The 18,284-nt window shown below is 35.7% G+C and overlaps 2 protein-coding genes across 3 annotated transcripts in view; one reads left to right on the top strand and one right to left on the bottom strand.

Moving 5' to 3' along the window:
* IQGAP2 (IQ motif containing GTPase activating protein 2) overlaps positions 1-18,284 on the top strand; it is a 139,590-nt gene that overhangs the window by 82,541 nt on the left and 38,765 nt on the right. Inside the window, exons 6-14 of one of the 2 annotated variants that reach the window (XM_081318728.1) lie at positions 1,112-1,179; positions 1,621-1,734; positions 2,721-2,899; positions 4,165-4,252; positions 6,793-6,956; positions 8,099-8,259; positions 8,453-8,577; positions 9,333-9,496; positions 11,665-11,694. In XM_081318728.1, the coding sequence (XP_081174854.1) occupies positions 1,112-1,179; positions 1,621-1,734; positions 2,721-2,899; positions 4,165-4,252; positions 6,793-6,956; positions 8,099-8,259; positions 8,453-8,577; positions 9,333-9,496; positions 11,665-11,694 (1,093 nt within the window). The remainder of the gene's footprint in view (positions 1-1,111; positions 1,180-1,620; positions 1,735-2,720; positions 2,900-4,164; positions 4,253-6,792; positions 6,957-8,098; positions 8,260-8,452; positions 8,578-9,332; positions 9,497-11,664; positions 11,695-18,284) is intronic. The other variant, XM_081318729.1, reaches the window with a different exon arrangement.
* On the bottom strand, positions 12,567-17,209 carry F2RL2 (coagulation factor II thrombin receptor like 2). Its single transcript, XM_081318730.1, has 2 exons — positions 16,300-17,209; positions 12,567-13,922 (listed from the first exon to the last, which is right to left on the bottom strand). The coding sequence occupies exons 1-2, from the start codon at positions 16,361-16,363 to the stop codon at positions 12,829-12,831; spliced, it is 1,158 nt and encodes a 385-aa protein (XP_081174856.1). The 5' UTR covers positions 16,364-17,209; the 3' UTR covers positions 12,567-12,828.

Raw genomic sequence — 18,284 nt, 5'->3', positions numbered from 1 at the left:
GCACCGCCCAGCGGAAGCGCAGCGTCGGACGGGAGCAGGACTTCCCTGCCGGCTCCCTTCCGACGCTCTTCCCTCTGAGGCAGCTGCTGCCTCAAGAGGGAACAGCGTCGGACGGGAGCCGGCAGGGAAGTCCGTGCGCGCGCGTGTGCAGGACTTCCCTGCCGGCTCCCGTCCGACGCTCTTCCCTCTTGAGGCAGCATCCCCGAGGACTCCTTAGGAGCAGCCGGGGAGTGTGCGCGTGCGCAGGACTGCCCTGCCGGCTCCGGCCAGACGCCACCCACTGATTTTCCGGTGTATAAGACGACTGGGCGTATAAGACGACCCCCCAACTTTTGAGGTGATTTTCATGGGTTAAAAAGTCGTCTTATACGCCGGAAAATACGGTATATAACTTCATGTTTGTCATCTCTTTGTTTTCATTCAGGTTCAACTTTTAAAATGTTAAGCTTCTCCAAATAAAAAAAAATCTTCCTTTTATATCTAAAATATGCCTTGGCCAGTTTTAAACTGCTTTGACCCATTTTTTATAGCAATTTTGATAGTCCCTTGGTTAATCTTAATAAATTTCCCAAATCCTTAACAGTTGTTAACTTCACATGGCAGGAAGAAATGAATAAAGATGTGAATTTGTTCAGCTGTTGTCCAGATGGTTCCACTATACACATTTTGGAATGGTAATTATATAGATTTTCAAACCCCCGAGATGAGATAGGATTTCTTGAAGTAGTTTCTATAGTTTTAAGTTTATTGCAGATTGTTCAGAGCATTGAAGAACTGAAATATAGACATTCAAAGGTGTGTGTATGTGAAAGCAATATTACTTTCACTACTTTCACTGTTGAGGTAATATATATATTATTTTTAACTGTCACAAAGAAAGGAGATACAGAAATTTTAAAAATCCAATTAAAATGTTTTGAAAAGAATGTAGTTATCATTATTTAGGAGAGCAACCATTTCTAACATAACTAAATAAATAACAAAATTTGCAGCATTGTATAAAGATCAACACATGCATGGTACAGTAAACATAAATAGGCAATACACAACTTTAATTAATCACACCCATTATATTTATGCAATTTACTTTCTTTTTCTTTCTCTCCCTCAGTTTATATTTGTTTAAACTAGGAATAGCTCCACAAATCCAGGATTTGCTTGGAAAAGTAGACTTTACAGGTACTTTTAATCTTTAACTTTTTTGTATTGAGGAAATTTTATTTTTTGAAGCTTTTACTAATTCCTTAATTGGTTAACAGTGTTCTACACTTCCATCATTCTTTGTGTTTTTGTGCTGAAGTGGGTGTAAAGTAGCTATGTAAAAATGTGTTGTATTTTACAAAGAGATGCTGAGTAACAAACACTACAGTTATGTGTGCTACAGTATTTCTCATATAGAAAAAGGAGATAAGAATAACGTTTGTCCCATTTGTATATGTATATGTCATGCTTGATTTTGTCACTTAGTAATCTGGACAGGTTTTTTTTCTTGTATTGTAATCTTTCTTTCTTTTTTTCTTTTTTTCTTTCTTTCTTTCTTTCTTTCTTTCTTTCTTTCTTTCTTTCTTTCTTTCTTTCTTTCTTTCTTTCTTTTTCCTTCCTCTTGTCATGAATATTTAGAGGAAGAAATAAGTAACATGCGGAAGGAACTGGAAAAATATGGTATACAGATGCCATTATTTAGTAAAATTGGGGGCATCTTGACCAATGAGCTTTCAGCGGATGAAGCTGCATGTAAGTTCCCCAAAGTGTTGGGAGATGCTATTCTAACCTGTTTCCTAAAAAGAGAATGATATTCCTGGAAGCTGCTTTAATTTTAAATATGAAGTGACTATCAAATTTACCAAGTACCTACAGTAACTAGAACAAGGGCACGAAGTACTTGTTTTTGCAACTAGCTATTTTAGTGTGTTATGAACTTTTTAAAGATTTACATATTTTAAAATTTTGTTTGCTATCCACATTGTGAGTTAGAAGCAGAACATCAAAAATCAGAAAAGTATCATTAACCATATCATAGCATTCAAAATAGTTAAGCTTAAAAATGTAACTACCAAGGAAAAAAATAACAAACCCTTCATCTAATTGTTTTCTAATGATCTCTTGGGATAGTTTTTCTTTTGGTTTAGCTATGAATATTCGTGGCCTAAAAACGAAACAGGAAAGGAATAAGGATTTCATTCAAATATCCATACCTTGGATATTCTGGTGAAGCATTTTTATTTAGGTCAGGGGTTCCCAACCCCTGGGCCACAGCCCACTACTGGACCACGAGCCATTCGGAACTGGGCTACAGAAGCAGCAGGAGAGCACGCACATCCCCACTTGCATGAGCACTGGACAACCACATGCACACACACTACATGTGCACAAGCAGCAAGCGCATGGGTCTGCTGTTCACACAAATGGAGCTGTGCATGCGCTTTCCAGCCGCTTGTTTGGAACTATCCCTGGTCTGCAAAGCCGGAAAGGTTGGGGAACTCTGATCTAGGCTGATCTGTTCTGATTAAAAAAAAAAACCTTCAGGAGTATGCCTTTGCATGCTCCCCTTTTGCTTGCTGTCGTGTTTTGTATGAAACCAGACTGTTAAATAGAAATTGTGGAGAAACCAAATTGTAAAAGTATGATAGTTAATAACAAATATTTTGGAAATTTTAATTCACTCAGACTTTTATCTTTAAATATTGAACTATTATTCTGGGTTATTATTCTTTTTTCAGTGCATGCTGCAGTTATTGCAATTAATGAAGCTATTGAGAAGGGAATTGCAGATCAGACGATCAAAACATTGCAAAATCCTTATGCCAAGTTAGTAAATGTGGATGATAATTTTGCCCATGAATATCAGAAGGAACTTTCTGGAGCAAAAAAGAAAAAACAAGAGAATGCAAAACTTAAGGTGAAGAAATAAATTATTTATTATTAACTGTATGATGTAAAAGTAAGTTGTCACAGAATAATTAAAACACTGTCTTAAATATGCAAGTTTGTAAAACTTAAAATGTCAAATTTATTAATTCTAGTAAATAATTTTTTGCACATAAAACAAGTTTGCTTTATTTGTATGCTATGTAATTGCCCAAAAGATCAATCTTATCACATATTAATATATTAATAAATGAGGAAAAAATGCCTGTACAAAAATACATAAAGGAACCAAACACAATAAAAAAGATAAATCTAAATTTAAAACAGCGTTTCCCAAAAGTAGGAAGCAGACCTGCTAACTGGTACATTCCTGGGGTGTGGTGATATGGGAAGAAATAATAGCCTGGCTCAAAAGGTGCCTGGAAGAGTAAAGCATTAGCTAATTCGGGTTGGTTCATTTTTTCCTCTCTAGGAAAACATAGCTTGAATGCAAATAGGGAGGGGGCGGACAATTTACAAAAATGTCTTAGACAGATGTTTTCTGTCTGTCTTATTCACATGACTATAAAAGGGAGGAGGAGGAGAATCAAAACCAGGCTTGTAAGATTTTATTACTATAGCCAATCTAAATAAAAGTACAGTATGAAAAGTCTATTTCTTATTCTGGTCTTATTCTGGTGTTCTAGGTAGACCTGGTAGGGCTGACACCTATTAAAATGAGATTAAGTAATAAAGTTTATTTTTCAATCGCCAGAGAATATTTAAAAAGGAGGCCCATTTACCAATTCTACTGTGCCAAAAGTGTAATGAAGATTAAGAAATACAATATAGACTGTTCAATTTATATTCCAATTTGGTTCAGTATAGGAAATTTAAAATATTAGAATGGTATTACAAAGATATTAGTTTAAAAAACTGAATATATCTTTAAATTACATAATATTTTTTGGAATTTCTCACTAATCACTATGTAAAGAATTACATTATTCTACATGAGGAAGGGGTAGCAAAGAAAATAATTATTCTTACAGGAAAGATAGTTACCTTAGATTTATTTTTGAATTATAAATAAATGATCAGTTTCTGTTTATAAAGTAACTATTGATATAGTGAAAAGACTCAGGAATATTATAACTTGTGTTTGAGAAGTAATTATTTCTTTCTAAATTCAGTCAAAATATATCTTTTGTGTGTTACATGCCTTCGTATGTGAGTTTCCCTCCCCTATGTGTTCATCACCTCCTTTTTGAAATCAGGAATAACTGTCCTTCTTTCTGTAATGGTAATTGTTTCTAGAGTGACTCAATTTTGGAAGAGGAAAGAGATGTATATGAAGAATTGCTTACACAAGCTGAAATCCAGGGAAACATCAATAAGGTCAACCGTGAGTATTCTTCCCTCTTGTGAAAACATTGATCCCTGACATACCCACTCTTAATATTAGTGGGAAGTACCAGTGTGTATTATTTTCTCACACTGGCATAGATTATTATTTCATCAGTAATGTGTCAATCTTTCAGAGATACTTTGCTGTTATACCACTAATCCTGGACATTCTTCTTTGCCCTTTTGCATTCTCAATAACAATAGAAACATAATGATTCTAGTCTGCTTTACCTATCTTTTTCTCCTCTTCTGCCAGCTGCAAAGTTCTGTAAATTTTGACCCCTCTTACATATTGCATTTTAGTGTTGGATTTAAGAAGTGTCTATTCTGAAGTGTCCTTGCATGCTTGCCGAGGAGGATTTGATGCAAGTTCTCTTAAACAACTGCATGTATCAAAAGGCTAAAAGAAAAAAAAACCCTTTATAATATTTTGCTTTCTGTAAGCATTGTTTTCCTTTCAGTTCACATAGCTTTAGCCCAAGTGAATGAGGCTATTGACATGCAAGATGAAGTGGCACTAATGGCAGGCTTGAACGACCCAGCTCTGAGCCTGCTTGAAGTTCTGCTGCAAAATTCCTCCTGGTACCTAGCACGGTTATTTGATACTAAAGAGCAGAGAACACAGGTAACTGATTATAACGTGCTAGAGTGACACCGAAATCGCTTAACTTTAAAGTGTGATTTCAGTCTTGATACTTTGGCCTTCTTACAAATAGAGAAGAGGGGATTTCAAAATACTTTATATATGATATTGCATAATTTACTCTTAACTTGGAAATATAATATTTTCTAAGGTTAGATATAAACAGAAAGATCTAACTTAATTTGAAAAGTGTCGAACTGTTTGTTCTAAGAAATATTTCTGACTGTTTGCTTTATGAAAGGACACCATATTTTTTATAAGAGCAGCCTAATACTGATGTCCCTAAAGCTGGTATCCACCTAATAGTTTTGATTATTATGGTATTGATTACTTATTTGCCTTTTAATTAAAATACAGTAAGAAATGTTTTCCCCCTAATCTGTTAGATAGCAGGGGTTCCAATTATCCTCGACAAAAATGAGATACAGAATGAAGTTAGTGTTGCCAATGAGGAATCAGACTCTCACAAATTTAGTGAGTAACTTGCTAATTTTCACTTATAACTTCACCTCATGGTAAAATTTAAGATTAAGCAGTTATAATGATAAAATATGAGTCCAGTTATATTTTATCTAAGTTAGTTCCATGGTGCTTTTTGTCATTTTTGCTTTGTTGTCACATTGCTTTCATTATTTGGTTCAGTAGCTAATTCCCCCTCCCCCTCCCCCCATACACACACACTATTGTGTTCTTAATCCAGTTCATTTACTGGGTTAATTACACTTTGCTGCATAACAGATAGAATTTACTTACCCATCTCAGTTACTTTGTATTGTTACCTTAGTGTGGCAACAAATAGAATTCTGAAAGTATGGCATGCTTCTATAATATATTACTTAAAAGGGAATATGCATAATTTATAGTTGAAGTTCTTTTTTCTTTGAACACTACGTTTAAGAGGGTTCTAAATTTGCAGTTGCCTTTCTGTCAATTGCTCTTTGCTTCTTGAGATATTAGAGATTTTCTTCTAGGCGTTGATTTGAGCTCACTTTTCATTTCATGCTTTCTTTGGTTTAACCTAAGAGCAATTTATTCTCCATAATATTTGAATCAAATTCTTGAATATAATCCATTTTTGTTTGTTATATATCCATCAGTTGACTTATTGATCAGAATTTCTTTATTAGCATATCTGTATTTTGTTCCATTATTTTGAAACACTAAATGAAAATATTAATTATATAAAGGAAGCCATTAGTTTTATGGTTGTGTTGTTCTTCAGTCTAAGAATGTAATTATATTACATGTAGTGGGTTATCCAGTAGAGCCTTATATATTTGGAGTAATCAAAGCACACGTGCAGCAGCTCTTGCCTGATATAATTTCCCATTTATTTCAGCATCTATCTAAGGTTGTGAATGTATCAGAAAATTAGTTGCATTTGCTGATTTTAATGTAACATGTTAAGCATAGAATTTTAAAGACTGCTGTTTTATTTTGAAGAGAAAACAAACTTCTGTCCTTTATACTAATCCAGCCCTCACATACAAGTTAATATTGAGTTGTTCACTTTTCTTATTAACTTGATCTTTGATTATATTAATTTTAAAAAGAAGCATTAGATTATGCTTCTTAAATTTAAAATAACCAAAGGTTAAGGAAATAAAATTATTTTAATTAAATTATTTCATAAAAACCTGTCAAATTAGTCAATTAAATATAAAGTATAAGCTTGCATGATTATAAGCACCTTTTGCTTAGAATGGGTTTTTTTAGATTTTTTTTTCCTTTTGGTAGTTTTCAACAGATTTCTGTGGCATAATTAGCTTCAAACAAAAGACTTAACAATTTTCTTCTTCTATAATATTAGAAATACCAAATATACAATCTGTATAGTAGTATGCAGTGTAACAGAGTTAACTGGGTTTTCGGATATTTCTATTTTTTGACACTAGAACTTATTGCAGTTGACAATATTAACATTGCAATTCGTAACTGTGACTCAAACATGACTATTGCTGCTTTAATGAAACCTGAAGCCCAGTTACCTGAAGTTTACCCTTCTGCTGCCTCTGTCTATCAGACTGAACTCTTCAATCTTCAGCAACAGAATGCTATGGTAAGATGGAAGCTGTTTGAATATGTTCCCAAACCCAACTTATTGGAAAATAGATATAATAAATATCTATAATTTCTTCTATTACTTTTAAGCATGCACTTTCTGCAAAGACTTGTATTAATTCTTGGTTATCAGTGTATTCAATTTAGAAGATAAATTAAAAAAAATACCAGATTTTTTAAATGTATAGGTTTGTTTCTAAAGTCATAATGTTTTCCTAACTTAATAGTTCTGTTCTTGTACCATGTTTTATCTCACAAATTTTGGTCCAAATTAGCTGACTAATTTTGCTGCTGGTTTTAACATACCAAAATTTTTTTAAGTTTAGGATGGACTTAGCATCCCTGACAACTTAGTTCTTGGTCATCCTGACCCACCTTAAGAAATCCTTTCTTTGCTATTAATAGTTGGTCAGCAATATTTTTCTATCGCAGAGACCTTGTCAGGCCTCTTTCTACTTCAGATTTTGCTGCTTGCAGGTCAGCAGTGGCTCTATATTTGAACAATTTAGCTGCTGTAGCTGGGAGGCAGTATGTGCTTTCAAAGCAGTTGTTCTTGCAACAGGATTGATTTTTCTAATTTTCCTGTCAAAATTAGTACAGAGAAGGAAAAAAGGAAGAAAAAGGGTAAAAAAAGATGATATGGAGTGTTTGAAGAAAAGATAGCATGGAGAAAAGCAAAGAGAGTAAAATGCCTATAAAAGCATTTGCTTGTTCATTAATGTTTTGTTAATAAAATAAAAAATGAAATAAAATTTAAAATATATATGTAATTCAGAGATATATGTAAGCTAATCATTTTTTTATTTTCCAATAGTTAAAGTTGGGCTTTCTTATTTTTTTTAGAAATTCTAATTTTGAGTAAGCAAAACTTGACGTCTACTGTGTACTGTGAATGAAAATAATTCTCAAATGTTTATTGAGGCAATACTTTAGGTCAGTTAAGATGTTTGTAAATGATATGTAAGTTTTTGCATTTCTACAATGAAATTTAAAAGCTTACACATTATTTTGTAAAATGCACTTGGCTTACTAGATGTATTACTTTAATATTGGTATTTGGTTTTTTCAGGGTTAAACCATAACTCATTTTTCACATATTGAAAACTTTGTTTTCTTGCTGATCTGAATATATTTCTACAGAAATACTTAGCTCATGATGAACTGTCTATTGCTGTTGAAATGCTGTCAGCTGTCGTGCTGTTAAATCAGGCTTTGGAAAGCAAGAACATAGAGACAATAAAAGCACACCTCAGCAACCCATCCATTGGCTTTAACAATGTGGAGGAAGAGAACTTGCAACGGTAAAAACATTAATTACAGATGTATTTCTGTGACTTATTTACCACTTATATTTTAAGAAGATTGTTTAATTACACAAATTCTATAGTTTAATGGTACTTTACCATATGGTTCATTAAACTATGATAATCTTTTAGCTAATCTAATTCTAGGTTACAGTACAATACAAACAACTTTCTAATTATTTCTTTGCAGTTATGCTGACACCTTGCTGTCTGTTAAATTAGAGGCTTTGTCTCAAGGACAACAATATTTAAGCTGGAATGACATCCAGAACTGTATTGACATGGTTAATACACAAATTCAAGAAGAAAACGATAGTAAGTATTCTGGTACATTTAACTCTTGGTTCATACATTTCAATAATAAAATGCTGATCAGTATATAATATATGCTAAATAGCATTAATTTATTAACAATACTCAGTTCATTTAAAAAAAATTCCAGGATTGTGAGATTGCAAAGCATGACAACAATTGGTGAACCAGAAAATACATGTTAAATGTTTTATAGTGTATTGGCAGAAAAAACCCCTCCCTTTTATTTATTGAATATAAGGAAGATCATCTTCACTTCCACTACCAAACCCTTTTAAAAAACAGTTTGGAGAGAATTCAGTTACAGTGGCAGAATGTTGAATTAATGGTAGACTTCCTATGCTTCAATTAAATGGAGCATCTTCGTTCCAAAAATAGCATGAAGTCAGTATATTGAAGAAAGTCATGCAATCTAGCTTTTATTGTTAGAATCAAGCAGATAATTTACAGATGTTCTGCAGATATTTGGAGAATTAGGCCAAAAGAAATGGGTTTCAAATTGCTCTTCCTCCAGTTATAGTTCACTCATTTATATTCTCATATTGATGTCCAATTAAAATAGCTTAAGATTACCAAGTAATTTTGATATGCTTCTTTCAACCAGCGATTCTTAAATAAAAGTATATTTTCATGTATTTTAAAAATGTAACAATTAAAAACAATAATAAACGTGGAATTAGTTTAAATCACTTTGAATATTGATACATAACTACAGTTAAATTTATTTAATAGTATATTAACTATACACTTTTTTTTAGAAATTTTGGCAGTGGGTCTTATTAATGATGCTATTGATCGAGGAAATCCAATAAGAACACTAGAAACCCTGCTGCTTCCCACAGCAAAATTGCAGAATGTAAAAGAAGCAAATGCCTGGCATTATCAAGCAGTTTTGAGCAATGCAAAAACACGCAAATGTCAGGTAGACAATTTTCAGTACTTTTTTCCTATTTTGTCAAACTTTTTGATAATTCATTGCAGTTATTTATTACAAAGATGTAAAACCCCCATAATCTCTCTCCCTCAAAATGTAGACAAAACATTTTGTTTTTGCATATTCTGTGCAGTATTGGGGTGCTAGGGAGTTATGAATTTTCCTCAGCTTGACATTTTCAAATATATAATTGTCTTCTCAGTAATGAATTTGAAGAGACTATGAGGTCTGTTATGCATTGTTTAAATACTATTGTACCAGTATCACAATTTTAATAAAATTCTTAGGATTGGCTTTTTAAGAATTTGCACAATGGATTTGGGGGTAACTAACAAATTCCTTGCATCCTTGTGGATGTTTCATTCTGTAACAGATAAATGCTTAGGTTAAGATGGTGATCTGAGAATGGGCAGTTTGTAATCTTACACGTAACTCAACCCTGCTTTACACCCATGTCTACAGTGAAGGAAAAATTATTTGATCCCCTGCTGATTTTGTACATTTGCCCACTGACAAATTTTAATTTTAATGGTAGATTTATTTTAACTGAGAGATAGAATAACATCAGAAAATCCAGAAAAACACATTTCAAAAAAGTTATAAAATGATTTGCATTTTAATGAGTGAAATAAGTATTTGATCCCCTATCAATCAGCAAGATTTCTGGCTCCCAGGTGTCTTTTATATGGGTAATGAGCTGAGATTAGGAGCACTCTCTTAAAGGGCGTGCTCCTAATCTCAGCCTGTTACCTGTATAAAAGACACCTATCCACAGAAGCAATCAATCAGATTCCAAACTCTCCACCATGGCCAAGATCATAGAGCTCTCCAAGGATGTCAGGGACAAGATTGTAGACCTACACAAGGCTGGCATGGGCTACAAGACTATCGCCAAGCAACTTGGTGAGAAGATGACAATGGTGCAATTATTCACAAACGGAAGAAACACAAAATAACTGTCAGTCTCCCTTAGGGCTCTCTCGTGGAGTTTCAATGATCATGAGAACGGTAAGAAATCAGCCTAGAACTACATGGGAGGATCTTGTCAATGATCTTAAGGTAGCTGGGACCATAGTCACCAAGAAAACAATTGGTAACACACTACGCCGTGAAGGACTGAAATCCTGCAGCGCCTGCAAAGTCCTGTTGCTCAAGAAAGCACATGTACAGGCCCAGCTGAAGTTTGCCATTGAACATCTGAGTGATTCAGAGGAGAACTGGGTGGAAGTGTTGTGGTCAGTTGAGACCAAAATCAAACCCTTTGGTAGCAACTCAACTTGCCGTGTTTGGAGGAGAGGGATGCTGCCTGTGACCCCAAGAATACCATCCCCACCGTCAAATATGGTGGAAGCATTAAGCTTTGGGGGTGTTTTTTTGCTAGGCACAGGACAGGACAACTTCATTGTATCAAAGGGACGGTGGAGGACACCATGTAACATCAAATCTTGGGTGAGAACTTCCTTCCCTCAACCTTGGCGTTGAAAACGGGTTGTGGATGGGTATTCCAGCATGGCAGTGACCCAAAACATGGCCAAGGCAACAAAGGAGTGGCTTAAGAAGCAGCATATTAAGGTCCTGGAATGGCCTAACCAGTCTTCAGACCTTAATCCCATAGAAAATCTGTGGAGGGAGCTAAAGGTTCAAGCTGCCAAACATCAGCCTTGAGACCTTAATGACTTGGAGAGGATCTGCAAAGAGGAGTGAGACAAAATCCCTCCTGAGATGTGTGCAAACCTGGTGGCCAACAACAAGAAATGTCTGACCTCTGTGATTGCCAGCAAAGGTTTTGCCACCAAGTACTAAGTCATGTTTTGCGAAGGGGTCAAATATTTATTTCAAACATTAAAATGCAAATTTATAACTTTTTTGAAATGCATTTTTCTGGATTGTTTTGTTGTAATTCTGTCTCTCACTGTTAAAATAAACCTAGCATTAAAATTACAGACTGATCATTTCTTTGTCAGTGGGCAAACGTACAAAATCAACAGGGGATCAAATAATTTTCCCCCTCACTGTATCTACATGAGAAAACAATCACAGCATATTGTGAAAACATGAAATCTGTTGCATACTTATGAAAGGATATAGCTGTCCTGTCCTGCAGTCCTATGATGCAAAAGTGGAATTACTCTTTATTTTTTTATTTCTTACTACAGGGGTGTGTTACTCAAGGACCAGAACAAAAAGTAAATTTTATTTCATTTATATTTAAATTTAGCTAAAATATAGTTAATATGTTACATGCACAATAGTTTTTTTCATGTCATATTAAAGATTATAATTTGATATCATCTATGGAGAGTTTCAGTCCGGATCATGGTTGTTGCATAACAGATAGATTAGTCTGAACTAATTCTTCCATTTTCCCACCCCTACCCCAACATCCAGTCAGATGAAGTTTCTTGGATAAAAAGCAAAACATCTTCCTCAAGGGGAAAAAACATAGTCAAAACATTTGAAAGTCACATACTACTCTAGGGTTTAGATTGTGCACAACTCTGTTTATTATGTTTGCCATATTGTCTAGCTGCTATTATGTCAAGCAGTACATGCAGTCTTCCAGTTTAGCAATACAATTTGGGAAATGCCCATAAACCAGGACAACTAAGGCTGTACAAATCATCTGGAAGACTGATTTCCTTGTGTCATAGCTACATGGAATGTACCACTTCTCAAAGAATTTTGGGACCTACATCCTTTAGGGCTTGGTGCAGCTGGACAACTTGTAGTATGTCTGTGGTACTGAAAGGCCTTCCATTGAGACTCAGAATGTGAAAAGCTCTTGAAGCCATCATTTTCCAAATGTTTGTGTAACCAGTAGCTTCAATGCTTAAATGAAGTGTGTGTGTATGTGTTTTCATTGCTACCTTGTTTATTTTTTAAAAAAAGGATTAAATATTAAGATGGTCCACAAGTTGAAGATTAGTTAATTAATCTGATAATTAATAGCATTCAAATTTAGCCAAATAATCATTAAAACTAAACATTAAATCATGAGTTACTTTTTGAGATTTTTTAGAAATATAACATTGCTTAAACTTAAAGAATCACTCATTGCTGCAGAAAAAGCCCAGGCTTATTTATTTTTGTTGTCAATTATGAAGATACGCTACAACCAAAACATGATCAAACCAAACTAAAAATGTGTAACTTTTAACCCTGTTAATGAAACATTTTCCTGAGTGGTATAATAATGAATAGCTTTAAGTATTTACATATAATTTGATGTTTTGACATTATAAAAATAGAAGTCTTAAACAGGTAATTTTGTCAAAAAATTATGTATCTGTAACCTTTTCAAATATCATAAGAGAGGCATGTCATGTTTTTTCTTCCTGAGCTATTTTAACCATGGTGAGATAGGTCTTGGTGTTGTCATTGACTTTGGACATCAAGAAATAAAGGAAAGGATCAAGACAACTATTCAGGCTGCTTAGACATAAAGCAATCAGATAAAAGAAATATAAATTATCTTTAGAACTGTAATAATAATTCAGATGATGAGCAATCAGTATAACATTGCTGGGAATATAAGAAATAGCAAAAATGCTGAGGACAAGAAGAGTAACTTTGATGTACCAGAACCACTTTTGTTCATAAGCCTTTAGTGTTTGAATAATTGAAATGTAACAAAAAATAACAATGCAAAGTGGAATCATAAATCCAAATACTGCAAGTAAGATATAATAGTAGTGTTGGAAAGGGAGCATAGTTTCACAGACATTAAAAACATCATGGCAGGTAATGATATTTAGCTGGTCCAGATGATAGCTTTGTTTCATGATTATCAAAGGCAACATGTATAAAAAAACCACTGTCCATACTATCCCACAAGTTAAAGTAGCTAAGAACTGTTTAGGTAGAGTCCTGAAGGTAAATGGGTGAACAATGGCCATGTAACGGCTGATGCTGATACCAGTGAGAAGCAGGGTGGAGCAGTACGTATTTCCATAGAAGACAGCAGTCATGATCCGACACATTGCTTCTCCGAATATCCAGTTATTGCCATTCAGGTGGTATACAATTCTGAATGGTAGCATTATACAGAAAAGGAAATCTGAAATAGCCAAATTTGTGTAGAATATGGCAGTACGGACTGATCTGATTCTGAGAAATAGCATCCACAGTGTTACGACATTGGCTGGTACTCCTATTAAGACAACAGCTATGTATATAGCTGGTAACATCTTCACACTCAGTGAGCTAGTAAGGTATTCCATGGTGATATTATTTACTTTCAATGATGAGATGTTGGATATCTCCATAGGACACTTTTCTTTTTTGTGATTGGTCAGTCCATCTAGGGTGGAAATAGGTATCGGCTCATACATGTCTTGTGGAGTGCCATAGAAAGTCTTAATTGGGTGCAATTTATCATATCGAAAGTTTAAGCTCCTGTTGCCACATTTGTTTTCTAAAAATTGGGGGGGAAAGGAAATGTAAATGTACAACAGAAATAAGCAGTGGTTTTTAAAAATTACTTTCTCCATGAAGATTTATTCCACAAGTATTAACAAGAGAATGACATTTCTAAATTAGTTTAAGAAAGAAAACAGAGGAGTGGAAAAGAACCCTGTTTATCAAATAAGCTTTGTTTCTTCTGCATTATGTTGGGGAATAAAATTAGTTGTGTTTAGGATTACAACTTTAGACTATTCAAGTGATACTTAAGATAATAGAAAATTTTACTCTTTCCTCCAGAACTTCACATCAGGTCTTGATTTATATTAGTTGATTATCTGTAATATAGCAAATAGCCTGCTGTAGTTCAGGAAAACTTATGTCTTTTAGTAAAATTTGTTAATTTGAATTGATGGAACAGTTGGCCAGTCTGTCTTGTCTACCTATCTACCTCTAGCAAACTAGCAATCTACAGCTCTTAGCCAGGTTTCAAAAGTTCTTGGCAAGACTGTGCAGGCCACTGTTAAGAGTTATTTGCCCCTTTAAGTCTGCTACTCTGCAGTGGGAGAAGAAAGGTAAATAACTCTTAGTGGAAGATAAAGACATTGAAAGGTGGGGGAGGGGGGAGAATGAGAATTGGCTCTGTAAAATCCTGCAGTTCTCAATGGATTGAAGCTAGTCCTTTGACTTATGACCAAAATTGAGCCCAAAATTTCTGTTGCTAAACGAGACAGTTGTTAAGTGAATTTTGCCCCATTATATGACTTTTCTTGAAACAGTTATTAAGTGAATCACTGAAGTTATTAAGTTAGTAACATGGTTGTTAAGTGAATCAGGCTTCCCCATTGACTTTGCTTTTCAGAAGTTCACAAAAGACTGGCTGTGCATACCGGCATCTCGGGTCAACCAGACTATTCCATCTCTAACGATGGGGGGTGAGGTGTTACCCCCCGTTGATAGGGCTCGCAGCTTGGGCGTCCTCCTGGATTCGCGGCTCAATTTTGAAGATCATATAGGAGCCGTGACCAGGGGGGCTTTTGCCCAGGTTCACCTGGTGTGCCAGTTGCGACCCTGTCTGGACCGAGATGCCCTACGCACAGTCACTCATGTGCTCATGACCTCCCGTTTAGACTACTGCAACGCTCTCTACATGGGGCTGCCCTCGACCACCCGGAGGCTTCAGCTGGTGCAGAATGCGGCCGCGCGAGTCGTGATGGGGGTCTCTCGATATTCCCATGTAACACCTCTACTCCGCGAGCTGCATTGGCTTCTGGTTGCCCTTCGGGTGAGATTCAAGGTGCTGGTGATGACCTATAAAGCCCTAAATGGCGAGGGTCTGGGATATTTGAGGGAACACCTGCTGCCAGCATCAAGCTCCCTTCGTCCAGTGCGCTCCCACAGGGAGGGTCTTCTCAGGGTGCCGCCGGTTAAAGATTGCCGGTAACACCCAGGGGTAGGGCCTTCTCAGTGGGCGCGCCTGCCCTTTGGAACCAGCTGCCCGTAGAGCTTAGGACTGCCCCTGACCTCTGTTCATTCCGCCGGGACCTGAAGACCTGGCTCTTCGAGCTCTCTGGCCCAGGCTGAGAATTTTTAATTCTAATTTTAACTGGGTTTTTTATTTTCTCTCAGGGTTTCATTTAATCTTTTTTAATTTGTTTTAACTTTTGTATTGATTTTCTTTTAAATATCCTGTAAACCGCCCTGAGTCCTTCGGGAAAGGACGGTATATAAATATAAATATAAATAATAAAAATAAAAATAAAAATAATAAAAATATAAATAAATAAATAAATAAATAAATAAATAAATAAATAAATAAATAAATAAATAAATAAATAAATAAATAAATAAATAAATAAATAAGACCTCGGGACACTGCAACCGTTATAAATATGAGTCAATTGCCAAACATTTGAATTTTGATCATGTGATCATAGGGATGCTACAACTGTTGTAAGTGTGAAAAACAGTCATAAGTAACTTTTTCAGTGCCACTGTAACTTTGAACGGTCACTGAATGAACTGTTGTAAGTTGAGGACTACCTGTATTCCAGAGGGAATGTAAAAAAAAACTATTCAAAACTACACTTAATAAATAGCTGAAGTGCTTAAGAACAAAAGGTATGTTTTTCCTTCTTTCTGAATTTACTTTTAAGTGATTGCTAATCCATGTATAATAGGACATACCAGTAAATGGTAATGCAATAATGTTTTCTATCCAAGTCCCGTGACTGAAAAAGCATTAATTTGAAAGGGAAGCTCATCTGATTTGAGATCTTGTTTAACAATCTATTTGAGCCTGTATGCTTGTTTTCTCTCATTAGATGACCTAATTCCCAACAAAATAAAAGGGGACAAGTTACTGACACACAAAAACACAGATATCCTACCTTTCCGGCACAAACAGGAGGACAGATAGAAAAAACTAGTTGTCAGTAGGAGCCAGGTTTTCATTGTAGCAGTGATCAATTCTTAATTTTCTAGAATGGGCATTTTAACTTGTAGAGTCTTGCTTAATCCCCATTTTAGTGAAAAATGCTCAAAGCATCAGATCTATTTACTGAACTCGTCCTGTATGAAGCAATTTTGCTGAAAATAGCTGATTTGTCCTTTTTGTAGTGAGAAGGGTATGATGCATCAGAATGCGGAAGTGGGCGTGACTGCTTAAACTTTCAGTCAACACGGACAAGAATTAACTCCTGAAGTACTATTAGTAGAGAGTAGAATATTTATGTTGTACAAATTGTGACTGAATTTACAAACATTTGTTTACATTTTACAGTGTCTCTTTACATTTTCATTGGAACAGAGTTACCAGACATGAAGGGCAAAAATATACAAAACCCCTGCTTTCTTCTAGTGGTTGAGTGGATTTTTACAGTCCAGATTTGGTAATCCTATCTACAACTGGAAAGAGAAGTTATAGCTAGAGTCATGTAGCAAGCAAACAATACATTTTAACAAAATTGTATATGTCTGAGAGAATGAACTGCAGAATCAATTGGACTGTAAAAATAACATTATAGCGTTTAAATAAGGAATTTGTTCTTGGCACAAAGGAAGAACCGACTATTAAAAGAGGATGCTGCTTCTTTGAACTGTAGATGCATCCATTGGTCACATCCTTAGCCATGGAGCTGTATTCCAGTCCAGGAGCTGTATAAATAAAATATTTTCTGAATTATCTTTAGGAAGCTAAGATATGACAATAACTGAAAGAGATACAAGTGGTCTTCCCTTTGGGAAACTTCTGTCTTTATACCAAATTTGCCTTAATTTTGGAGTCTTCTTGTTACCTTGCCTTTCTGTAGGCTAGTTTTGCCTTTCTTTTTCATATTCCTTGCTTAACTCTTTGTGCTGCTTTTTCTCAGGGCTACTTAGCTGCTTCCTTTCAAGAATAAGGGGTCCTTAGTGCTTTTGGAGATTGCTTGTTTTCTTGCAGATGTTTCATTACCTAGTTAATAGCACTATTGATGTTACCTAGTTTGGGTAATGAAACATCTACAAGGAACCAAACTCAAAGACCACCAAGGACTCCTCATTTCAACCCTGACGTACAAATATTGTTTATTGGTCCTGTCAAGAAACTTGGAGTTACAAGCTAACTTTTCTTATGGTTTCTGATTCAGCCTCATGTATGTTCTCATGTTTTTCACTTTTAAATACGATGCCTGCTTTTTTAATTATTATAACACCACTCAATCCATGTTTTACATAAGTTCAAACGTATAAGTAGAAAATTAGAATTATAAAAACTGAATATAACTCTCAATTATGGTTTTAAGAACAAATTAACACATCAGACTTATACATCTTATCTGATACAGTAAGGATAATGTGACTTACATGTACTGACATTGTTCTAGGCCAGTGATGGTGAACCTTTTAGAGACTGAGTGCCCCAAAACTGCCCCCTGCCCTGCCCCCGTTCTGCCCCCCTGCCCCACCCATCCACAGGGTCATCCACCATCTCCACAGCCCATTGCAGCAAATCGCCCAGGTGGCCCAACAGCGTCACGGCAGCCATGCCCTCCACCTGCGTGCCGCAGCATCATCTGCACACGATGGGGCATGAGGGCGGAGTCTGCCCAGCTGCCATGTCCTTGGCTGCGCTGCTCCGTGCAGGCCATGTCCGGGTGCGATTCTCCTCTGGGGGGCTCCTGGTGAGTAGGGAGCTGCGGGGGGAGGCAGGGCTGGGGCAACGGTGCTCATGCCCACAGAGAGGGCTCTGAGTGCCACCTCTGTCACATGTGCCATAGGTTCGCCACCACTGTTCTAGACATTCTGTACAATAGAGATAATTCAAGGTAAGTTGTGTTGAGAATTAATGGTATTCTGGGAAGGAAAGGGAAAAGAGGCCTCCCTATGCCATTAA

This window comes from Vipera berus, assembly GCF_964194415.1.
Source record: "Vipera berus genome assembly, chromosome: 2".
NCBI lineage: Eukaryota > Metazoa > Chordata > Lepidosauria > Squamata > Viperidae > Vipera > Vipera berus.
Note: the sequence above shows the minus strand (reverse complement) of the source record. Positions and strands in the feature narration are given on the sequence as shown.